General features: G+C 38.2%; 1 protein-coding gene and 1 long non-coding RNA gene across 2 annotated transcripts in view; one reads left to right on the top strand and one right to left on the bottom strand.

The window, feature by feature from the left end:
- Positions 1 to 26,331, top strand: part of SPTLC3 (serine palmitoyltransferase long chain base subunit 3) — a 207,542-nt gene that overhangs the window by 46,303 nt on the left and 134,908 nt on the right. The window contains exons 2-3 of the mRNA XM_053574493.1: positions 6,212 to 6,397; positions 24,975 to 25,129. Of these exons, the coding sequence (XP_053430468.1) occupies positions 6,212 to 6,397; positions 24,975 to 25,129 (341 nt within the window). The remainder of the gene's footprint in view (positions 1 to 6,211; positions 6,398 to 24,974; positions 25,130 to 26,331) is intronic.
- LOC128573946 (uncharacterized) overlaps positions 1,134 to 26,331 on the bottom strand; it is a 79,600-nt gene continuing 54,402 nt past the window's right edge. Inside the window, exons 2-3 of the long non-coding RNA XR_008376581.1 lie at positions 4,487 to 4,610; positions 1,134 to 1,243 (exon numbers count right to left, since the gene is read on the bottom strand). This is a non-coding gene — a long non-coding RNA (uncharacterized LOC128573946). The remainder of the gene's footprint in view (positions 1,244 to 4,486; positions 4,611 to 26,331) is intronic.

The following is a 26,331-nucleotide window of genomic DNA, read 5'->3' as shown; positions in this document are numbered from 1 at the left end:
GTAAAGCAAAGCTGGAGGCAATGAGAAAGGCTGGCAGCCTGCCCCTCTAAAGCAAATATCATCTCCTTGGCCTGTAGCAGAGAAGTAAACCCAGCTTCTTTGCCATGCCTGCTCAGCTAGTGGGTGGAGGGGTGAAAGGAAGGAGTGGGTCATGGCTCAATGCCACAGGCTCTTGCTGTTCTTTTCTGATTTTTAGTAGATTTTTTAAATAAAAGTTTCATCATTTGCTATATGCCCATAAGACAATATCCAAATACTTTAATTTTCTTTTCTTTTCTTTCCTTTTTTTTTTTTTGACACAGAGTCTCACTATGCTGCCCTTGGTAGAGTGCTGTGGTGTCAAGCTCACAGCAACCTCAAACTCTTGGGTTTAAGTGATTTTCTTGCCTCAGCCTCCCAAGTAGCTGGGACTACAGGTGCCCGCTACAATGCCTGACTATTTTTCTTTATTGTTGTTGTTGTCATTGTTGTTTAGCAGGCCCAGGCTGGGTTCAAACCCACCAGCCTCAGTGCATGTGGTCAGCACCCTAACCACTGAGCCACAGGCACCAAGCCTACCTTAATTTTCTTAACTGTTATTGTCAGATAAGGGTGTTTCGTTTTGTCAAATGCCTTTTCAGCATCAATTGAGATAATCATCTGAAAATATCCAAATATTTTCAAAAGTTGCATTTTTATAATTTTCCCTAGTTATGATTTTTTTTATTATGAAGAGGGCTTAAGGAACTCTTCATGCCAACTTTAGGAAAATGATTGATTTTCTCCCCTTCCATGGATTTTTAACCACCTTGTATATTTGCGTACAGTATGACATTTGGAATAAGTCTCTTATTCCATATCACTCACAATGGTTCTGTTTCCTTGTTCAAAACCTAACTACTCGAATATAGGCAGAGACTCATTCCCCAAATGCCGTTATCCTTAGAAGTTTATATCCTTCCTCAGAGGAGGATCTCTGAACAGAGTGCCTCAGAGGAGCATCTACACCAACTTGTGATCATGATGTAGAAAACTCTTGTATATGTGGTACATTTCACTTCAGAAAGGAACATGACTCTCACTTTAGCTCCAGTGCTCCAGGTTTCCTTTGCATTTCATCATCCCAGATCCAATCTTCTCCCCAAAATTTCCTGCTTTTTTAGAGGGACCAAAGCCTGAAACCTCCTCTTGCTCTTCATACTCATCTTGACTTTTCATTCTAAGTACTGCATGAAATGTGCCATATTACATGGGCCACATCCATCTGAAAACAAAAGTGTGCTAGTGAATAGATGGTGAATCTTCTGCATTAACTTCATCTTAAATTTGCTTATCCTTTTTTTTAATCATACCCCAAGGAGCTAGAGAAGAAGAAGGGCCTGCAGTACAAGTTTTTCCAAGTGCTCCTGAGATAGTCTGTATCCTCATTGCCAGAATAGTCACATGTGCTCTTCATCCCACCTTCTTCAAGGGGCTTTGTTCCAGTAATTACATCTCTTACCTTTCTCTACAAGTATCCTTAATCTACTGGATAATTTTCTCAACTCCTGTATACAGACAATATTTCTTTATTACAAAATAAGTATCTCCCCTCACTATCAGTAACCACAGCTGCCTCCTTCCCCCAGCCCCTTCTCTACCATTGCAATTCTTTTCTAAGAAGTCCCAGTTCCCTGCCACATTGCCTCCACTGCTCCTCTCTCCTTTAATCCCTGTAGTCTGATAAAACCACTTGTCCAAGTTTTCTTATGAGAGTGCCCATGTACAATAGCCTTGAACTTTAGTATCTCAATCTCCCACCATTCTCTTCCCTCTTGAGCCTCTCACCTGTTCCTTCCCTTTCCCATTTGCTTTCTCCCTGTGTGTAGATACTGGCCAAGCCCATCTACCTGTCTGTATATTCTCTCTTTCTCTCTGTGTGTGTGTTCTTATTTATTCTTTCTCTTCTTTTCCAAATATTCTTCTAAAAGCAGCAGCATCTACTTTAATAGTTTCACCTATCTTTCTATTCAGAAAAGTTGATGAAAATCCTAATATCTAATGAGTTTTTGTGTTGTGGCAGGTACTCCACATATGTTATCTCATTTAATTTTCAAAACAACCTTACTAGCTCCATTTTATGTTGGAGATATTTGAGGCCCAGAGAAGTTAAGTGATTTGTGCAAGGTCACCCAGTCAGCAAAGGAAAAGTGCCTGGATGTGAACCCAGGCAGTCTGACTCCTAAACAAGCCCTCTCCACTGTTACGCTCTCTATTGCTCAGCAAGACCAGGCTCCCTCAGGAAGCTACTCCTGATGACTCAGTATAATATGATCCCTCCATCTGTGGCATCTTTATGACACTCACATTTTGCTCTATGCTGTGGTAATTTATGCCCCCAGCACAAACATGTGTGCACACATACACACATACATGCACAACCTTACTGCACTATCAATTCTGGGAGAAAGAGACTGTATTTGTTGATTTCACATACCTTCTAAGGTTATCCTGGGACAGTGCACAGTAGGCAGCCAGTAGAACAGCTGCCCAATTCAATAGAAAAGTAATGGTCTATAAAGGTGGGTCCTCCCAGCATGTCCCAGCACTCTGTTTGTTTCTATATATGACAGAAGTGCAGGAAATGAAGAAAACAAACCCCAGTGTATTACAGTGTACCAAATGGCTAGGCACTCTGAACAAGGTAGCTCAGGATCTATTTATTTTCAAGGCTGTGAAAGAAATGGCAGAATAAGCCAAAGTACATTACAGATCAAAATGCTGTGTCTACAGCAATAGTAAGTTCTTAATAAAGGCAAAGTTTTTAAGCATGAGCTTCTGTTCCATTTACTTTGATAGGACAAAAACCTCATATTTCAAAATAACTATCCAACACCAGATTGAGACATTCTCCCTGGGAGGTGTGACTGACTTCAATTTTAACTTCAGTAATGCAGTAAATGAGTTACTATCCGTGTTAAAAAAAAAAAAATAGAGAGAGATGTGTACATTTCCAGATGATTTTTATCTCCATGCAGATATCTTGTTTTCCCTCTGCCAAATAATTTTAATTAAATGGCATTGTATTAAATTTAAAATTTAACTATTTATATGAAAAAGAGGAAAGTAGGCATTGATTTGGTCTGATGGACATTGTTGAAGATTTCTCTTTTGTTATAACTTTCTTCCAGAATAATTCATAGTGGCAAATAAATAATCACATAGGCCCAGCCTGTGTAAACAACTGAGGATTCTTTTCTGCATCCAGATAGACCATCTGTTATGTCACTGAAGTCTTGCCTTCAAGCTGAATCAAGCAGAAACTTTACATGGTTTTAAGATAAATGTTCTCTTGGTTTGGCCACATGTGGAGCTCAGAAATGGATGGGGAGCCAGAAGAGAAGAACCAAAGGAAAACCTGCTGGCTCTTACAGGCTGGACTTGAATGCCATTGAAGTTTCGCCCTTTACACGCGCCCCTAAAACTTAGCCATCCTCTAAGTCAGCAAAGGGGTTTTCTTGTGGGCAGGTTAAATCTGAGTTCTGTGGTCACCCACACTGGATTTCTTTTACTCACCCTTCTTCTATGATAACCCCAAATGCACTGCATCCCAATGTTCTATCTCAAGTCTACTCTATGATTGGTCCCTTATCACATTCACTGTCAACCATAACCTAAACTGTTATTCATAGTAGTTGGTTCCTGAGCCCTCTTGTTCTAATCAGGGGCTGTCTCTGTTTCTGCATCCTTAACTTCTGGGAACAATCCTATTTCTGCCAGCAATCATCACCTCCAATGTAGCATGTCCCCAGGAGATTTGCTGTCTTCCCTTCAACAAGCAGCCTTCCTTCCACTTCCCTCTTCCTTCTTATCAACAATACTATAGTGGTCCTTGTAGTAATTTTTTCATTTTCATTTTCCTTGGTCTCATATCTAAACAGCCACCATGTTTTATCATGTCTGTTTTCATGAGCATCTCAGTTCCTTTTTCAAGAGTCTGAACAAATCCAGCAAGAAAGCCAATATTGAATCTGGGATGTGGAAGGATGCAGGAGCTGTATCTTAACTGGACTGAGAGGTCACCTGTAATTCTAGAGACTAAATTAGTCCTAAGATCAAGTGCAGAGCACAGCCAAGGAGGGGAGCCAAAGGTTGGCACTAAAATAGGAAGGTCAGGTATCCATCAGACCTGAGTGACTGGGTAAGGACATAGAGGGAAGAGCAAGAACAGGATCTATCTCCTTCATCTTTGAATTCCCAAAGCCTAGCACATTAAATGCTCATGATAGGCACCCAGTAATTTCCCTATGTATGAGGCAAACTTGAACTAAGCAATTTTTCTCATTTTCATTTTTAACCATCAAGTGGTGTTTAGGGTAGACACATTGTACAGGAATAACATCTGTCAATGTTAGTTTTTGGTTATTTATACATTGAACAGGTTAGTTAGAGGTAGCCTGACCCAATGGATAAATTAGGAGGCAGAAAATTTAAATATTTAATAATATGTTGTATTGTTTTCACTTACAAATTCAAATGTAGATGTCATTATCAAAAGGCTTTTGAAGGGTAGTGCCTGTGGCTCAAAGGAGTAGGGGGCGCCGGCCCCATATGTTGGAGGTGGTGGGTTCAAACCCAGCCCCGTCCAGAAACTGCAAAAAAAAAAAAAAAAAAAAAGGTTTTTGAAAATTGCTTTCAGAACAAATAATGCGGAGATCAAAAATGTCCATCTTCAGGTTGATTTTTTTCACCTATTTTGTGGGTTAGGATAAAATTTCTAGTAACTAAATCACACAGAGATTCCCAAACTGCTGCCCCTCAAACAATGGAGAGGAAATAATGTAATACTCTGGAAAACTGTATTGATAGAGGTGACAGGAAAGACTATGAGATTGGCAAAAAATGGTATTTACAATTAACATGATACAATAAATCATTCTAAATATACAAGCTAAATTAATACATTATTAGCAAACATTTGAAACGTTCTTACAAATCACTAAAAATTATGTATTCCAAGTAGTCAAAACACTTTTCATGGATCATTTCATTAGGAGATAAGGAATCTGAAAATTGACATATTTATTAAATAAAGTAATGAATAACTTATAAATATTGACTAAATCTTAATTAAATGTTAGCATTAGAAATATTTATCTACTAATCCATTGAGGAAACATTTATTGAGCTACTATGTGTGCATCAATTAAATAGTAATCAAAGAGTTTTATGCTAAAAAGTCTGCTTTCCACTGGAAAGTAAATTTTTTTTAACTTTTATTATACAAAATTTCAAACATATAGAAAAGTAGAAAAATAACATAACAAACACCTGTATAATCTCCATCTAGACTCAATAGTTATTAACATTTTCCCAAAGTTGTTTTACATATATATACAACTTTGGCAAACCATATGAAAAAAAGATTACAGTTGTCATAATACTTCACTCCTTAATACTCCACTGTGCAAGTACAAAGATAAAAACATTCTCTTACATAACTATTATATTGCTATCATTCCTATCAAAAATAATAGTTCCTTAAGAAGGTATATTTATAGTCCACACATGAATCTCCACAGTTATTCAAAATATATCTTTTACCTGCATTTTTTTATAACAATAAGACCTTATTTAAAGTCTTGAGACCTCTTTCTATCCTTCTTTTCTTTTATGAGAAATACGACTTTTTGAAGTGGCCAGGCCAGTGGCCAGTTGTCACAAAGAAAGTCCCACATTCTGGATTATCTACTTGTTTTCTCATAAGATCATTTACCTTATTCCCCTATCCCAATATTTCTTATAAAATGGATATTAGATATAAGATCTGGACTAAGTTCAGGTTAAATATTTGATAGGTGCTGCTGTGTATTGAATATTTTAGTATATTAAGAGTGTAAAGTAGCTGGTTGTTCCAGCACTGGTGATGGAATTTGATCACTTGGTTAAGGTAATGACCTCAAGTTTGTGATTAGGAAAGAAGTTATGAGGTCACACTTTAGCCTCTAGAAAATAACCTATGCCTCATTAACTTTTCACCTAATGATTTGAGCATCTCTTGAAATCTTTTGCTTGATCAATATATCATCAGGGGCTGTAAAATAAAATTTGCATTTCTATTCACTCTCTCCAGTGATCAATTTCTAATTTTTTTCCAATTAAAATTTAAAAGGCTGAAAGTCCTAAACTTTATGTATCACAGTATATTTGTAATGGGGAAGTCCTAACCTTGAATTTTCTTTTGTATTTTCAGCAAAATGGGAAGTCACATATTTATGAAAAGCAAATTGTTGAGTCCTTCGAGGAAGCACCTCTTCATGTGATGGTTTTCACTTACTTGGGATATGGAATTGGAACCCTGTTTGGCTACCTCAGAGACTTTTTGAGAAACTATGGAATAGAAAAATGCAATGCAGCTGTAGAGCGAGAAGAACAAAAAGTACGTATGTGCAGCTCTGTGCAGCTCCCTGGGGGTGTGCCAATGCCTGCTGCTCTCTAAAGTGTTCTCCAAGTGGTGATGCAGGTTCTGATATGGAGAGATTTAGTTACTCAAGAACTGTTTAGCGTAAATTCTATTTATCTCCACTCCCTAACCCCTATCCTCTGTGTGTTCATGGACTTGTATTCTACAAACATTTATCAAGCAGCTACTATTTGCCAGATACTGAACTAAGGATTTTCCCATACACTGTAATATTTAATTTTTTTAACAATACCATGAGGTAATATTAAAATACCATTTTAAAGAAGAAAACATGAAAATATAAGCACAAGGACACCTAGGTGGGACTGTACTCTGGTCTTCTAGTTGTAAGTTGGGTATTATTTACACTCGATCCTGAAATAGAGAAGTGCATTTGAGTGAACTGGGACATTTTTATTTCATCTAGGTCAGGTTTTGTCAACTTTGATACTACTGATATTTTGGACTGGATAACTCTTTAGTGTGGACATTGTAGGAATTTTAACATCATCCCTCACTGCTACTCCTTAGACTACCCATTAGCACCTACACACACACACACACCTGTGACAACTAAAAATGTCTCCAGACATTGTCAAATGTCTCATGGGGAGCAAAATCATCCATGGTTTAGAACCACTCCTAAGTCCTTTTAATAGTTACCCTATGAAACTGTCTATGAAAGTACCCTATGAAAGATTTACATCATCTCTCTGTCTCTCTCTCTCTCTCTTTTTTGGCACAGTGCTGGAGGACAACCTGGAAAATACTTAGAGATGTGCAAACATCCTGTATTATATTAACTAATTTTCTAAGTTGATTCAAAGGATCTATGATGTCATCGCTCTCTTTTTCCCAAAAATTTCTTTGAATACTATGAATACAGGCATGAGTCATTTGATATGATAGAGCCTTGAACACGTCTAAACAAAGAACATAGGTGAGACATGAGCTTTAATGTATGAGACAACCTCAAATTCTATGACATAGAAGCTAGTACTCATGGTAAAATACTTATGATAGTGACACACTCATGAACAAATTGTACAGAATACATATTTTGGAATTGTCTTAAGCCAAGAGTATCATCTGCAGAAAAAAAATCAAACCCCACTTTATTATTATAATCCCTGAATACTAAAGTTTTGATCATAAAGTTTTGATCATATACTCTATTCCAAGTAATGGATACTAATATTTATAGAAACAGAAATCTCCTACTGTCAGAGATTTTGAAGTCTGGTGTGCAAACAGACTCACGAGCAAATCACATACTGAATGATGGTGATAAGGAGGAGGGTGATGTGGGTCACAGAGATCTTGCCCTGTGACGTCCTTAAGGAGTCGGGGGCCATGATGCTGGGGTTCAAGTGGTGAGTAGGAGTTTGCAAAGTAAGCAAGGGTACAAAGGATAACAAAAGAGGGTCCTGCTTGTGTCAAGGCACGCATTCATTCATTAAAAAAGTGAGATTCCTTTTAAAAATATATATTGAGCCAGGTACTATGCTAGGATTTAGGGATATAAGATTCACCAAAGTAGACACAGTTCCTGCCCCCAAAGACCTAACCATAAAAAAGCAATAAAATTTGATAAGGTATAGTAGATGTAAGTAGATGGCACTATGAGAACAAAGAGAAATATCTAACCTGGACTTGGTATTTAATGAAAGTTTCTGGGATAGAAAGAAAATTCAAGTGAAAAGTGAAAGTTGAAGAGTAAGTGGAAAGGCAAAGGTGAGTCAAAATCAGAAGGGAGTCTTTAGGAAGAGGGAACTCTAGAGGTAAAAGAAAACATTGTGCATTCAAGGAACCAAGGAATTCCAATAACTAAAGCATTGTGAATAAGAGTGGGAGTATGTGGGGAGAAAGACTGCTGGATTATAATGGGTTTTTATATGCCATGGGCATTTATTGTAAGAACAATGGGAAAGCATTGATGGATTTCAGGCAAAGGAATGCACATTTAAAGATTAGAAAGACCATTCTCTCTACCCTGAGAGAAATGGATTGCAGAAAGACAACACAGAGACCAAAAAAACACAAATTAACAGGCTAATGCAGACGTATAGGTTAAAAAAATTCTAGATGAGATAGTTGGGCTGAGACCCGAATAGTGACAATAGGGGTGGTGATAAGAGATAAGGCCAGAGATGTTTAAGAGGTGGAGTTAGAGATGAAATTAGGGAGATGGACGAATCAAAGACCACATCTGGCTTCGGATCTTGGGTGTCTGGGTAGTACAGGTAGAAGGTGGTATCATTCATGGGGGTGGGGAATAGAGGAGAAAGCACTGGTTTGAGGGGAAATGTGGTCAATGCAGGGTTGCATAAATTAAGTTTGAAGAACTTCAGCTAAACTTAGAGATCGAGGCTTTCAGAGAAAAGGCTCAGAGGTATGGTGTGGCATCTTCAGCACATCTTCAGCTTATCAACATATATCAAAGCCATACAATAGACAAGATCTAACAGGAAAGGGTCACAGAGGAAAAGAGTAGAAGGGGGCATAGGAGAGGAGGAGAAGAAAATGAAGAATGTCTAAGAATTTAATAGATGGCAGAGATAGACTCTCAATTTTAAGACCAGAAGTAAAGTGACAAGAAAGTTTGCAGTAGTGTAGGAAAGAAAACAGGTGAATGGAATAAAAAAATAACTATAGTGATTACAGAGATGTTTAGGAGGCATCAACAATTTTTGGTGGCTGAGTGTATAGTTTTAACCCTCCAGGTCTAGTCTTCCCTAAAGCAATTTCTACATTCCATCTGGAAAACAAAAACAATACTCATGACAAGTTGTTTGAAGGCTACTCTGAGATAGTGGCCTGAAGGCAAGAAGGTTTTTGGGATGTGCACCTGGGACCCATGCCTGTGAGGGCAAAGGAGGAGACAACAGGGGTGGGAAGAAAGATGGGGGCAGAAAGGGAATGTAGTGAGTTGAGATGGTACAGACCCAGCAAAGCCCTCAGCTAATCCCAACAGGGAGCTCTGCAGATGGGAGTACCCTTCTGAATCATTCTGGACTGGGGCAAGTAGACTGGATCTTTGGGATTCTGGACTGCTGCCACCAGGGATCTTGGTTAAGAAAGATCCTTTGAGGCTCAGGCAATGATCAGAGACTTGCAAGCCTCCAGCACACTCAGCCGTGAGGGATATAGGTGCTTCAGTCCAAAATGATGGGCTAAGGATAGATTGTACTTAACAGCTGCCCCTCTGGCTATAAGAATCAGCTTGAACCATCCCACAGGAGGAAGGTATTGTGTTAAAGAAAACAATAATTGACATTTCTTTACAAAGTAAATAATTTCCATCCTGTCTGATCTCCAGGAGGTAAACAGCATCAGTCACTCACTCACCTTGAAAGGGTTCCTTTCTTATGCCATACCTTTAACTTGAGCCCCTTGAGAGATCTGAAGCCTTTCTGAGTAACAGGTTCTAATTAACTGCTGTCAGATTATTTAATTATTTTTTGATGGGATGTGGTCATTCCCCACCGTACTATAGATTGATCTTTTATCCTTTTAATACCACTCCCTGCCTCATAATTCTGACAATAGCTTGCTTTGGGTAAATAAATTGTCTGAGGCACACCTCGAAGTATCTTGCTCAAAACATGAAATATACTGCTTTCCTGACCACCCTAGTTCTTTATAGCAGAAATGAGCATAACTCTATTTTAAAAGCTGGTCACTGGGAGTGTGGAACTTATTTTCCCACAAGGCTATGAGAAAAATGACACCAAAAAAGAGAATGTTTTCATGAAGTGAGGATGGAGAAGAGTAATTACATTTTTTATAAAGATCACAAAGGGATGATGTTATCTCCATTTTTACTTTTTTACTCTTCTTTTTCTAATCAAATACATTAGAATCTCCATAGTTGACCACCTCCTTAAGTTGACCTCATTTTCATAGACCAGACATGCACCACACGGACATACCAGCACAAATGGGCCTAGTCCTTATGTTGACCACCTCCATAGATTGACAGTTTGTTACAGTCCCTTGGGTGGGCAACTTACATAGGTAATTAACTGCTGTGTAAGAACTTACTAATTCAATTTCCCATTTTTTTCTTCACTATGATGACTTCTCTCATACCAAACCATCCACTCAAACTGAAGTGTTGCCTCAAATTTACAAGCTCTATTTTTTTTCTTTTTGACTTCTAGCCCAAATACCCTGAAATTTAAGACAGATATCTAAATGTTTGCATAAATTCACACTTGTTCTTTGGCATTCACATTTGTATACTGATGCAACCACAGCAGCAACTGCCTTCTGAGTAAGGATGGGGTACCTTAAGGTCACTGGGTGTGAGATAATGGTCTTGTCCAAAACAAACAGATGGCCCAGGCATTGATCTCCACCTGTTGTTGGGTGGTGATGCTAGTGCTGGGGAGCTGCTGCAAATAAAGATTATCATTAGCAGAGAGGTTCCACAGTGCAGAGACTGTAATATGTCAAATGCTTGCAGACTCACACCAAAACTATATACCCCCAGCCCCAGTCCATGGACAAATTGTCTTCCATGAAAACAGTCCCTGGTGCTGAAAAGATTGAGGATCACTGTTCCACCACATTCGGTCTTCAAAGCATCTTTTTGTGGATGCTGCATGTCGTTACACAGTCTGGGGCTTTGTGGTATAGTGTTGGCAAGCAGAACACTTTGCTACTTTGTTTCATGTACCCCTTTGCTACTTTGTCTCATGTACCCTTACCTGCACCTGAGCACACATGTGGCCTCCTACCTGTTACCATGGAGGAAATGCGCATCTATGGAACCGAGGCTGCCATCTGTGCACTAGGTGCCAATCAATTGGCCTTGCCACATCCAAAACCATGTGTCTGAGCTTCCCCTCCAAACCTGTGTGCCATTTACAATCTCTAGATCTGTAAACGGCAACTCCAGCAGTGCAGGTGCTGGAGACAAAACCTCAGAGTCACCCTGACTCAGTTTTTTCTCTTGCACCTGGCATCCAATCTGCCGGCATATACTCTATGTGTCATCAGACCACTACTTACTGCTCCTGCTGCCACCAGCTTTGTCTAAACCACACTCTTCTCTGATCCCAATGCACCCTGGCTTCAACCCTTAAACCCAGCCATCTCTTCTCAACTATCAGCTAATGTGATTCTTTTCAATCCAAAGTCGACTTCCAGGAGCTCTCTGCTCAGAGCTCTTTAACGCACCCACATCTCCCAGTGCTGGCAGAGGCTCTGCAGGATGCAGCTCCCTCTCTGTCTCTACCTTCACCTGCTCTCCCCCTTCTCTCTCTCACACTGCTTGAAACACTAGGACCTCTCTGCTCCACCAGCATGTGCCTGCCCCAGAGATTCTCTACTTGCATTTTCTTCTGCCTGGAGTGGTCCTCACTTGGGTATCTACATGGCTCACTCTTTGACTCAGTTTATCACCAAGAAACCAATAGCTTTCACTGCAGCAGAAATCACCAGCCAGTGAAGTCCTCAATCTCCCCCACAGGTTTGGATCTAAATGTCTTCTGGCTAAAAAGCAAATCCACTGGCATAGGGGTGAAGGTTTCCCACAATTACATCCAGAAGAGCATGTGCCACAGGCTGGAAAGATAACTCCAAAATGTCAAAGTTCTAGAAATATTACATTTTGCAAAACAGATCATTAGTAAAATCAGATCACAGTCCCCACAGTGAATGCTCAGAGGCCAATACTCACAGGTCAATCTGTGATTGCAGGAAGGGTTGGTTGATCTTGATAAGTTAAGCTGTACTAACGTGTATTAACTAGCACAGAGCCAAGCCAGAAAAGGGGGGCTTATAAGCCCTAAAAAGCTACTTTTTAAACTCATGTATTTTTTTCTCTTTCCCTTTTATTATGGAAATAACACACAAAAGCAATCTTTGTGTCCTTCCTGTCCTTTTCATGCATGTAAATACACTTGTACATTTGTACTTACACTATCCTTTATGAGACTATATCATACATCTGATTGTAGTTTACTTTTTTTTTAACCTAATTATATGTCTGAAGAGCTTTACATGCCAATATGGGATTACTTTATTTATTTTAATAGCTTCGTGATATTCCATGATATTTTCTAATATGGGTATGTTATAATGTATTTATGTTTTATTATTAGGAATAATTTGTCAACAAGCACCATATGCATTTATTCTATGATAATTCCTAGAAGTGGCTTTCTAGGTCCAGGGAATATACATTTTAACTTCTCAGAAATACTGCTAAATTGCCTTTCTAAATGCTTGCCTGAGCAGATCCCAGCGAATGCTATCTGAGAGTGTCTGCTTCCTTGCCAACACTTGATATGTTGATGTTATCAACATTGTTAAAACTTTTGTCAGTCTGATGTGTGAACATTATTTATTCTTGTCTGAATTTGCATTTTCCTGATTAATTGTGGTACTGAACTTCTTTTCATATGATTTTTAGTAATGTATACCTACTCTTTTCAAATTGCCAATTAACATCGTTTGCCCATAATTTTATTAATATGAAAGCATTTTTTCTTGCTTAGAGGAACTCTCTATATATACTCTTTTATCAATACATGTCCATTGAATGTGTTTTAAATATTTCTTTAATTCGATTTCTTGCCTCTTAACTTTTTCTACATTACATTAAACCACACACAAATTTTTAAGTCTTCATACATCAAACATTTCTTTTATGTTTTCGTTGTTGTTATTAATTTTCTTGGTAGTTTTTTTCTCTTTTGAGAAGGGTATTAGTCGTGTTTGGGGACATTTTATCTTAAAATCATAACTTTTCCTATAGTTGAATTCAGAACTTTTGTAATTGATTTGAAGTATTTATTTTATGGGTTTAATTTACAAATCCATCTAGAATTTATTTCTATGTGCTTTCTGAGGTAGGACTATTTTTGTAAAGGTATTTCTAATTGCCTAGATATTATTAATTTATTTTTTACCCAATAATATGAAGTTGATATTGAGTTTATATCTTTGTTTATTTTTTAGATAATGTATACATTTTTAGATAATTCTTAAAGCTTTTCATTCCTTTCATTCTTCAGAATTAGCTTGTCAGCTACAGAATTTTGAAAAAAAAAAAAGAAATTTGCCATGTTAGTTGGCAATATATTTAATCTACAGGCTAACTTTGGAAAATGTGATGTCTTCATAACATTATTTTATATTCCAATGAGAATTTTTTAATACTTTAAACTGTCACAAGGGAAAAAAACTCATCAAATAAAGGAATAATTTTATCTTTATTAAATATTGTATTACTCTATTATTTTAAATAAATTAATCATCATAGCCTTCAGAAAAGTCCCTTCATCCCATATATTGGTAGGCATCTGTGAGATGCTTGCCATGCTTTGGGGGTCACAGGAAGACATTATATTATATTTCCCGGCACTCTAGCTTGGATCATCAATCATTCATTTTTTGCACATGCATTTGGGTCCCTCTATCTCTTTGTGACCTTATTTAATATATTTGCAATTCAGGAATGTGCTCAAAGGTCGCCTCTTACTTGTAAAAATTCAGATGTATTTTTACTCAAACAGCTCGATCAAGTTTTACACTACAAATGAATTGTGTCAGAACGCAGACATAATCCCAAAGGATGCACTGAAGCATCGTTTTTGGCCTGGGTGAGGCCCAGATGTATCCACACATCCATGGGGGCACCTGGCAGAAAGCAAGATGGTTATTAACCAATGTAATAGCGTGAGAATTGCAATACATTTTAATAAACTCTTCTTTCTGTAAAAAGAAAAATAACATTTTATAAATCTCTTTACAAAACTTACCCTTCCTCTTATTTAGGCACAATATTTTATCATGATTTTATTTGAATGCTATCTTTTTCCTTTACTATCTCCTAATTATTGATAGCATATAGGAAAGCTATTGATACTTTCATATTTTAATCTCAAATATTTCTACTCTAATAAATTCTCTCCTTCATTTTCTCAGATAGTTGTATTAGAACTTGTTAGACGTTTTCATGCGTGCCATAAAAAACCATACCTGTATTGTCTGTTAGGTTTGTCATCACAAGAAACTTGCTGCTATGTTCTTTACCTCCTCTAGATTTACTTTTTCTCTGTGCAGATGTGCAGATTTTTAAAAAATAAATGTAGTTCAGGCCTTCCATGGTAATAGCAGATGTGTTAGTTTTTTCCCTTATGTATTTCAGTGTAACTGCCAGTGTAAACGGTCACATGTATTTTAGTATTAAACTTATGGCTCAAAGAGTTCTTAGTGGAATTTTCATTTTATCATGCTTTTTATCTTGTATTTTATTTTGCCTTGTATTAATATGTATACACCTGATATTTCATCAATAGCCATCTCTTTTTTATCTTTTATCATTTTCAGAAAATGTAGATCTCTTATAAGTAGTACATAGATTGATTTTAAACAAATTTGAAAGTTGTATTTTAATAATATGATGTATTAATAATAACTTATTTAAACATATGAAATTGCTGGTTTTGTAGGTTAAAAATAGTCAAACATTGGCAATTCCAATGGTTAAACCTAATATTTTAATTACATGTTTAATTCTCCTTTCATACCTTCATACAATTTGTTGTTTCTTTCCTGTTCTTTTTTTAAATTTTCCTTTTTAAAAAGTTTTCCAAGCTTTATTGGGATAAAACTGACAAACACAAATTGTATATATTTACATTGTACAATACAATGCTCTGACATACATATACATTATGAAATGATTACCACAATCAAGGCAATAATGTAGCATTTCACATAGTACCTACCTTTTTCTCTTTTCTTTACTTTTAGCACATGTGTGCGCATTCGTGTGCATGTGTCGGTGTGTGTGTGTGTGTGTACATTTAGGATCTAATCTCTCAGCAAATTCCAAGTATACAATGCATTATTATGAACTATAGTAACCATGCCAGCCAGTCTCCAGAACTTATCCACCCTGCATAACTGAAAGTTTGTACCCTTTTACTAATATTTCCTTATTTCCTCCATACCCCCATATCCTGGCAAACCACCATTCTACCCTTGGCGCCTATGATTTCAACTTTTTTAGATTTCACATGTAAGTGAGATCATATGGTATTTATCTGGCTTATTTCACTTAATATAATGTCCAGTTTCATCCATGTTGTCATGAATAAGAGATTTTGCTTTGTTTCCTTTTTTATTTTTAAGGCCAAATGGTATTCTGTCGTGTATATACCACTTATTCTTCATCTATTCATCTGTCATGAACACTTGGGTTGTTTTCCTATCTAGGTTATGGTGAATAATGCTGCAACAGACCTGGGTGTATAAATATCTCTTGAAGTTAGTGCTTTCATTTCCTTTGGATGCAAACTCAGAAGTTGGATTGCTACATCATATGGTAGTTCTGTTTTTATTTATTTTCCTATTTATTTATTTCATTTTTGAGACAGAGTCTGGCTCTGTCAGATGAATAGATGAAGAACAAGTGGTATCTGTTTCCCTGGGTAGGAAACACTTCTTTCTTTTTACCTGCTTCTCCTCTTCCTTTCTTTCTCAATCTCCTTTCATTTCTGCCAGCCTACTAGAGAGATGTTGGGTAGAGTGCAGTAGTGTCTTAGCATCATTATAGCTCACAGTAACCTCAAACTTCTGGGCTCAAGAGATCTTCCTGCCTCAACCTTTCAAGTATCTGGACTACAGGTGGTCATCATAATGCCAGGCTAATTTTTCTATTTTTAGTACAGATGGGGTCTTGCTTTTGCTCAGGTTGGTCTTGAACTCCTGAACTCAAGCAATCCTACCTCCTCAGCATTCCAAAGAGCTAGAATTACACATGTGTAGGCCACATGTATTTTTAATTTTTTCAAGAAACTCCATATTGTTTTCCACAATGGCGTCACCAATTTACATTCCTACCATCAATGTACAGGTTCCCTTTCTTTCACATCCTTGCCGACATTTGTAATGTGTTGTCATTTTAATAATAGGTAACCTAACAGACGTGAGAAGGTTTCTCACACACTCTTCAGGTGCGTTTCTCTGATAATTTGCGTGCGTTGTTGAGCATTTTTTCATTTACTTTGTGGTCATTATGTATCTTTTTGAGAAATATCTGTTTGAGTCCCTTGCCCATTTTTAAAATCATTTTCTTTTCTTGCCATTGAATTGTACAATTTGGATAATGGTTTGCAAATATTTCTTCTTATTCTATAGGTTGTCTTTCTACTCTGTTGATTGTTTGGTCTGCTGTGCAGAAGTTTTTTAATTTGATGCAATTTCATTTGTTTATTTATTTTTGTTTTAGTTGCATGTGCTTTTGGGGTCGTATCCAAAAATCCTTTGACCCAGGGGTCCTCAAATTGTGGGCCATGGGCCACATGAGGCAGTGTGATTGTATTTGTTCCCATTTTTTTTTTTTTAGTTCAAAATAAGATATGTACAGTGTGCATAGGAATTTGTTCATAGTTTTTTTTTTTTTTAACTATAGTCTGGCCCTCCAACAGTCTGAGGGACAGTGAACTTGCCCCCTGTTTAAAAAGTTTGAGGACACCTGGACTAGACCAATATTAAGATGCTTCTTTCCTATGTTTTCTTCTAGTAGTTTTACCATTTCAGGTCTTACATTTAAGCCTTTAATCCATTTTGAATGCGTTTTTGTATATGATGTGAGAAAGGGTACAATGTTATTCTTCTGCATAAATATATCCAGTTTCCCAGCACCATTTTATTGATGAGACTGTCCTTTCCCTATTATGTGTTCTTGGCACCTTCATCAAAGATCAATTGACCTTAAATGCAGGGATTTATTTCTGGGCTGTCTATTCTGTTCCATTGGCCTATATGTCTGTTTTTATGCCAGTACTATGCCTTTTTGATTGCTATAATTTTGTACTATATTTTGAAACCAAGAAGTGTACTCTTGATTATAGGAAAGGTGTGTAGGTATTAAATTCATGAATCCTTACAAATATTGACTTGTGTTTATTTGGTTCTATCATTTGGTGGCTGACTTCAGAAACCACAGGATTTTAAGTTCAAAATAAGTTTTTCCTAATTATCTTTTTTACCACTGTAACCTAAGAAAAGTCTTAGCAATCTGATTCATATGTAAATTGTCTTTACCACCTCTTTAAATAACTTTGGAATTTTTCTCTTCACCCTTGGAGATCTGTAATTGAAGAAGTATATATCTTGCTCATTTGCTCTAATTTTTTTTTTTTTTTTTTGTAGAGACAGAGTCTCACTTTATGGCCCTCTGTAGAGTGCCGTGGCCTCACACAGCTCACAGCAACCTCCAACTCCTGGGCTTAAGCGATTCTCTTGCCTCAGCCTCCCGAGCAGCTGGGACTACAGGTGCCCGCCACAACGCCCGGCTATTTTTTGGTTGCAGTTTGGCCGGGGCCGGGTTTGAACCCGCCACCCTCGGTATATGGGGCCGGCGCCTTACTGACTGAGCCACAGGCGCCGCCCTGCTCGAATTTTTTATTTGATCTAATTAGTAACTGCTGGATGCTTTGCATCTTGAGAGTCAAACCATTCTTTATCTCCAGAAATTTTCCTTTCCTCCTTCTTTTACTCTTTTTACCTGCTTCTCCTCTTCCTTTCTTTCTCAATCTCCTTTCATTTCTGCCAGCCTACTGCAGAGATATTGGATCTTCTGAATCCTTCCTACATATCTCTTGGCTTTTGTTTCATATTTTGTTTTCTCTTTTTCCTTTTTTGCTGTGTTCTGAAAAAAATAGTCAATGTCACACCTTAGATTATTAATTTAGTTTTTGGCAGTGATTGTCATATTCTTGAACTATTTCCTTAAAAAGTGCATTGTTCTATTATGTTTCTATAAAGATGTCACATCTACATATAATTTTTTTTTATATTCCCCTATCTTGAGTGACCAGAGAAGTGAATGGGTGGAGTTGCCTTGACCAGTGGCTTGTTTTCTTGCTGAGTGTGTTCTCCACCTCTCTACCTTGGGTCATTGCTTTCCCTTTCATTTCCTGCTGTCCACCACAAACTTTTGTCCTCTGGATAGTATTACTCTATCTTTTTTGGTTGAGTGTCCAGTGGACCTCAATCTTGGACAGAGGTCAGCAAGGGAGACAGCACTAAGGAAAGCATGAAACTTACACCAAACTTAGTGCATAAAACCAGAAGCCTGTAAGAGCATACATTGTTTCATGTACCTGATGGCATCATGAGAACAATGCAGCACCTGTCCTGTTTCCTGGAATCTTTTTATTGGGTACATAATGAAGTATATGTGCAAGGATGCACAGCAGTCAGCAGCAACGGTTAAAAATGAGACAGGGGAGATTACAGACCCCAGGAAGGTTGGGTAAAGGGTAAACAGGGACATAGGATAATGGATCATCTGAAGAGGCCAGATAACGGTGCAAGCACGGGAGAAAGAGAGAGAGGGGAGAGTAAGTCTCATCTCCTAAGGCAGACATCTCAGCTTCTCTAGCCTAAACTACTAATTGATGGTTTCAGCTGCCTGCACTGCTGATTTTTACCATGCAGGGAGTCATGTAGACATTCCCCTGACTGAGCACCTTACCCTGGATTGGAAGGTCCATGAAGAATTCAAACTGTTTGTCTCCCATATTTCTTTTTAGCCCAATAGGAAGAGAATAAAGGGATCTAGATTTCTAGTTAATTACTCTGAACATCAGCTGGTTATAGCTCTTCACTCTAAACTTGAAGCTGCCCTACATTGGGTAATATCTGCACTAGTCTCTTCTGAAGATATCTGGAGATATGGTTTCCTATGCTTTTATTTCTCCATCGATTAGCTCTTATTTAAGTTCTGGGTCAGTCATTCTTCCACGTTTCTGATTCATTGGTGATGCTCTTTATTGTCTTTCTAGGTATTTATAACTTTATTTTGTTTCCTAAGTATTTTGTTTTTCATGTTATTTGATGGGACTTTTAGAAGACTGGTATAATTCATACAAGTACTGAGCCTGTCATCTTTATGAAATTTAATTCCTTAAAAACAAAAAATAAATTACTCACCTTGACTTTGGTTTTCTCATACTTTAAAGAACTGTTTGTTTATTTATTTATTTATTTAATTTTTTGAGACAGAGTCTCAAGCTGTTGCCCTGGGTAGAGTGCCATGGAGTCACAGTTCACAACAACCTCAACTCTTGGAATTAAGCGATTCTCTTGCCTCAGCCTCCCAAGTAGCTGGGACTACAGGTGCCCGCCACAAAACCTAGCTATTTTTTGCTTGTAGTTTTCATTGTTGTTTGACAGGTCCAGACTGGATTTGAACCTGCCAGCTTCAGTGTATGTGGCTGGTGCCCTAGCTTCTGAGCTATAGGCGCAGAGCCAGAATTGTTTTAAATATAATTACTCTAGCCAAGAAAAGGGAAAGTATAAAGAAATAGTTGGTTCCCAAAAGGAAATAATTATATAAAATTATTTAATAAAAAAATAAATAAATAAAAATAAAAGAGAATGATGAGTAGCTCCCAGCTCAGGTTGAGAGAGAAAAAATAAATAAATAAATAAATAAATAAATAAAGTTTTAAGAAAGAACAGAAGTGTCAGTGTAGACACAAAAGAATAACTGGTGTTTAATAATGATTCTTTCTCTCTATAAAGCCCTGATTTTATTTATTACTGAATGAACATGCAGTTAAATAAGAAGCAACATACTTCCGAATTTGGTAATAAATTTTACTTACAATGGTAAGTATGGTATGTTCTTTTCACTTCCTTATAAATACCAAGCCCTCCAGCAAGATTTATCAGAAAAAGCATTGGTTTTGGAACTAGATATAATTCACAAGTTGTCCAATCAAGTTTTCTGACTCTCCATCAACTGATCTATAAAAGTTGGATAGAAATACTACACTACTTAGAAAATTATGAATTATCATATAAATTTAGCTTTCTTTTATATAGCATCTTGCTATGTTGCCCAGGCTGGTCTTGAATTCCTGGACTGAGGCATTTCTCCCATCTCAGCCTCCCTAGTATCTGAGATTGTAGACATATGTCATCATGCCCAGCACCACACAAATTTAAAGGTGAAAAAAAGGAAGACCACCATATTGTAGAAGAAACAAAGCCATACCCGTGGTTCACACTCACATCTTCCTCCCCCCCTGTTTCCCCCCCCAAATGATTGTGTCCTTACAGCCTGGGATTCTCTATCACATCTGGCCATTTGTTTCAGGAAGAAAAATAAACATTGTAACTAAGCCAAATGACAAATTAAATCTGCAGATAAATAAAGATATGCCCTATTGCAATCCTTCTGTTTTTGAAATATCAAGTCCAGCTTCATTTTCTGGCATAGTTAAAATTCTATGGGAAGTTTACCTGAGACTAGAGGACATTGACCTTTGGGAGGTGTTGACTGCTCTGGAAGAAAGCTCACTACTCCTCAAAGGAATGAGGTGGAGTAGAAATACACCCATGCAGAGACGGGACACCTCCTAGGTGGGGAGAAGAAGATGACCATGCCCAAAAGTAAGTCAGTTCATTCCCAGATAAGATCTTGAATTCTACATAGGTTGTCAAGCTCAGTTGTTCCTCTCAGGAACATGTAGGCTGGTGACCTTGTGTCTCAGATCTGGGTTAACGTTTATGTCATGTACAAAGACATAACTCTGAGTAGTTTTTTAAAATGGGGAGTTGCAAATACCTAGTTTATAAAATCTATTGAATGTAAAAATCATTCCCTAGCGGGAAGTCTTCCCTGAACCCGGGAGAATAGGTTAGAATCCCTGTTTTTTATTTGTTTTCTTTCTTTTAAGATAGAGTATCATTCTGTTGCTGTGGTGTCATAGCTCACAGCAACCTCAAACTCCTGGGCTCGAGTGATTCTTTTGCCTCAGCCTCCTGAGAAACTGGGACTACAGGAGCCTGCCAAGAGGCCTGGTTAATTTTTTCTATTTTTCGTAGAGATGGGTCTTACTCTTGCTCAGGCTGGTCTCAAATTCCTCAGTTCAAGTGACCCACCTGCTTCATCCTCCCTGAGTGCTAGGATTATAGGCATGAGCCACTGCACCCTGCTAGAATCCCTGTATCTTGCCCTCAAAACATTTATCTCAATTAAGAACTAGCTTCCTACTCCCACGTAAATACAAATTCTGAATCTTTGAGTGAGGAGGCAGGAAGTTTAGACAGGATGAGTTATTTCCCCACCTTTCCTTAGATGGCTGTGACAATACATCTTCATGAGGCACAGGATGGGGAAGCCTCAGGTTGCTTTTTCGAGCCAACATCAAGTTCCTCGTCACCCGTGGACACTCCTCCTGTCATCTGTTGGCCTTAATTTTCCATATTGTGAGCCAGATATTTGTCCTTCCTGGTGGTCTAGAGGGAAGCTGGGCAAACCTAAGGTCACTCTGAAATCACTCTCTAAGTGAGTGGGTGAGGTCATAGACTGACCAGAATTAAAGTCACTTACCTATCTGGGTCTGATTTCCATCATGGGCCAAATGCATATTTGAGTTCTATAATCTCTGTCCTTCTACCCCTGGTACCTGCGTGCATCTTGTGGTTCCAAATCTTAAATTCATTGTTTGAATTGTACTGACAGAATGTTTTGGCTCTTTTCTTTTTCTCTCCAAAACCAACTATTACTTTATTTGGTATAAGATTCCTCATAAAACATAAAATTATAATTCCACTCTCGAGAGTTCAGAAATATTATTATAGACCTACTTCTCTCTTTTCTCTTGATAGGGCAAGTTTATATCTGATCCTTTCAAATAAGGCTTTAAAATTATAAAGAAAGGGTCATAAATAACATTTGGGGATATAGAATAAGTCAAAAAGCAGTAGACAGTCTGAAAAAAATACTGAATCAAAGAAGAAACAGTTTAGAAGTGAATTTTGTGGAACTACAAAATCTCATTGCCTCAAAAATGTGTCTTTTTCTCTGTGAGAACATGAGAGGGTATAAAGGATTGTAATAAATTCATGGCTTTAAACTATAATAAAACCTTTATCATGATTATTTAAAGAAAATGCATTTGATATGGGATTTTTAAATGTAACAAGCATCGTCCAAATTCACATGCAATAGAAAGTCTCCAGTATGTGCTTATGAACATCCTTTCTTACAGAAAATCATAATTCCCCTCAAGAAATAATGTCACTGTCACTGAAGGCCAGAGAGTGAAGTGACAGAAAGCTCTGGGGCTTGGATGCCACCATTTGCCATCAAAATTTACAAATTCTCTCTATCATCCTCTGGAATGGACCAGCTCAGAGAATGAGTGAGAAAAGCAGTAGCATAAGATAATCCATAAAGGCTTTCCCTATGATCTGTCTTGTCCTGTTAGGAAGTCAGCTCCATTTAATAAGAGAAAAGAGAGTAAAGAGCTCAAAATAAGAAGGCTCACTCTCAATTACTCAGTGGCTCCCGATTACCTGTAGAATAAACATGAACTCCTCATGCAAATGCTTCAGGCTGCCACTGTCTGCACCCAGGTGACATTCCAGCCGCACCCACATCACAGGGAGTTGCTGGGAGATGGGACAAGAGAGATAACTGGGAGCCAAATGAGTCAGGAACTCGGATCCAGAGTGAGGTGGGAGCTATTACCCATCATGAGCGGAATAACAGGATATACTTTGCTTTTTTGTTTGCTTGTTTTGGGGTTGTCTTTTCTTTTTTTGATAGCTAATTTCTTTTCTTTCTTCATTTGAAAATATTAAGGGAGGGGCGGCGCCTGTGGCTCAGTCGGTAGGGCGCCGGCCCCATATACCGAGGGTGGCGGGTTCAAACCCTGCCCCAGCCAAACTGCAAAAAATAGCTGTGCATTGTGGCGGGCGCCTGTAGTCCCAGCTACTCGGGAGGCTGAGGCAAGAGAATCGCTTAAGCCCAGGAGTTGGAGGTTGCTGTGAGCTGTGTGAGGCCACGGCACTCTACCGAGGGCCATAAAGTGAGACTCTATCTCTACAAAAAAAAAAAAAAAAAACGAAAATATTAAGGGAGTACAAATGATTTTATTACATATTTTTGTAATACTTTTTGTAATGCTTAAGTCAGGGTTGTTGGTCCACCTATCACCTGAGTTAAGTAAGTGTTCATTGTACCTATTAGGTAGGTTTCTACCCCTCCCCTTTTCTTGATTTCCAATGACTTTTACTCCCCTCTGTGCTCTTGTGTGCTCATTGATCATTTTCAAATTACTGGATGGTACATTTGATGTTTATTTTTCCATTCCTGAGATATTTCACTTAGGATAATGATCTTTGTTCCATCCAAATTCCTGCAAAAGACATTAACTCATTTCTTATGGCTGAGTAGTACCCCATAGTGTGTGTGTGTGTGTGTACACATTTTTATTTTATTTTATTTTATTTTATTTTATTTTATTTTTTAGAGACAGAGTCTCACTTTATCACCCTCATGGTAGAGTGCCATAGCATCACAGGTCACAACAACGTCCAATTCCTGGGCTTAGGCAATTCTCCTGCTTCAGCCACCTGAGCAGCTAGGACCACAGGCACCCATCACAATGCCCAGATATTTTTTTGTTGCAGTTTGGCCTTGGCTGGGGCTGGATTTGAACCCACCACCCTCGGTATATGGGCCTCCTTCCCTACTCACTGAACCACAGGTGATGAATTGATGGGACTGGGTTGAGTCCACATCTGTGCAATTGTGTATTGTGCTGCAATGAACATTTAAATGCAGGCATCTTTTTGATAAAATGCTTCTTTTCCTTTGGGTAGATACTCAGAAGTGGGATTACTATTATTCTTACTCATTCTTCTCTAATGTGCCATATATATTACCATACAGACCCACTCATACTGAGAGCACTCCCCAAACATTCTGCCCATTATAAATCAATGCCCATTTCCAAGGTCCCTCCTGCATAAAGCTTCCCTAGTTCCTCCAGCAAGATGTGACTCATCCTTCCTGCTCCAATCTAATGAATGTCCAAAGTACTTGGTTTAACCTACAGTTACAGCTTTTGCATTTTCTCTCTTGTGTAAACTACCAAGCCAGATGATGAAATTATACATGTCTTAATTTGAGCCTCAGTGGATTGCAGATCCCTTTGGTCATGGATTACAATTTATTCAGCAATTCAAAGTTGTTAGTTCAGCTGTGAGGGAGGCCTAGAGCCTCCACAATTCCTCAGATACAGCCAGTTGCCTGCCAAGAACAGTTTTGCCAACAAGTGCAACTGTTCAAGTTCATCCATAATTCCAATGACAAAATGAGTGGGGATATTCAGGCTTGGAAAAAGTTAAGAACACAGGAGTGAACTTCTCCACCCCAAACTGCTCTGGACATCAACACCTGCTATTACCCTTAGAAAAGCTGCAGGATTTAACATCTCCACCACTTGTTCTGGGACTTGCAATTGCATTGTCATCTTTGCTACCTTCACCTTTATTTATCACGTTTAGTCCTTCCTCAATTAAGGGGCACTTCTTTGGGAATCAAGGGCTCACACCTTTACTTGTAAACCCCATCTGTTTCCTCACCTTCCAACAACACTTGCTCAAAACACATCTGCAGATGGGTTCACTGCAAGGCTCTTCCCAGTCTTCTCCCAACCTTCAATTGCAAATGAAATCCCGAAAGCCAAGGACCACAGCTAACTTTCTACCTCTGTTATAACAGGATTTTGTGCCGCTGTATCAAGACTTTGAGAATTTTTATAAGCGAAACCTTTACATGCGAATCAGAGACAACTGGAACCGGCCCATCTGCAGTGCCCCAGGAGCTCGGTTTGACGTGATAGAGAGGGTATCAGACGACTACAACTGGACATTTAGGTGAGGTGCCCACCTGGAGGTGCTGGGTGGAAAGAAAATCCTAAATCCTAGTGTGGACAACAGATTATAGACCTGGGGCTGGAGGAGAAGGTACGGTGGCTAGCCTTGCATCACTCAGCCCTTGGCAAGCCCTCATAATGCCAGTGGAGGAAGTCACAGTAATTAAGTTGCCAAGTGCCTTGTTTATCTTATAATTAACACAGGACCTGGCTGGCTCTGTGTGTTCAACACCTGCTTTATTGACAAATTGTACCCTCCTACTTCTCACTGAAGGAGACAGTGGTGACGATGGCTTTTGTCCCTTTAGCAGGCTCTTGCTAGACTTTCAGCCAGAACACAGAAGCCATGGCAGTAAGTGCCTAGGCTAAATCAGGGCTAAGTTAACACCCACGTGTTTCAGGGTACCTTTCTCCAATGCTTTGCCCAACTTCTTTATGGGGTTACCGTCCTCTAAGGCCAAAACAATTTTTTTGTTTTGTTAACAGCTTTTTTTTGATACCTAATAGATATGCATAGTTTTGGAATACAAGTGATTATTTATTTTTTTAATTTTCAGATTCATATGGGTGTACATTTGATTAGGTTACATAGTTTGTCTTTGTAGGGTTAAAGTTCTGGATGTAGGTGTGTCCTTCACCCGGGAAGTGTGCAACATACTCATACAATGTACCTATCCCCCTCCCACCCTCCTCCCTGCTTAAATTTCACTGCGTCTTTCTCTCATCTGCGCATGTTTTCGTCTACTCTTTCCAATTTAGTACTGAGCACACATGGTAATTTAAGGCATGCATAGAATTCATAATGATCAAATGAGTGTATTTGGGATGCTTATGACCATAAATTTTAGTCTTTAAGGTAGAACCATTTGTATTCTTCTCTTCTAGATGTTTTGAAATGTATACTGGATTATTTTAAACTACAGTCACTCTACTGATCTATCTAGCACTAAGTTTCTTCTATCAGACCGTATACATCTAACTGCTGATTAACTTTAATTAACTTCTGTTTGTCTACCCACCCCCCACCCTTCCTGGACTCCAGTAACCATCAATCTACTCTCTGTCATCACAAAATCCACCTTTTTAGCTCTCACAAATATGTGAAAACATGCAGTATTTGCTTTTCTGTGCTTGGGCTTATTTCAATTAATATGATGGCCTCCAGTTCTATCCATGTTACCACAAATGACAAAATTTCTTTTT

This window comes from Nycticebus coucang, chromosome 21, assembly GCF_027406575.1.
Source record: "Nycticebus coucang isolate mNycCou1 chromosome 21, mNycCou1.pri, whole genome shotgun sequence".
Lineage (NCBI taxonomy): Eukaryota > Metazoa > Chordata > Mammalia > Primates > Lorisidae > Nycticebus > Nycticebus coucang.
Note: the sequence above shows the minus strand (reverse complement) of the source record. Positions and strands in the feature narration are given on the sequence as shown.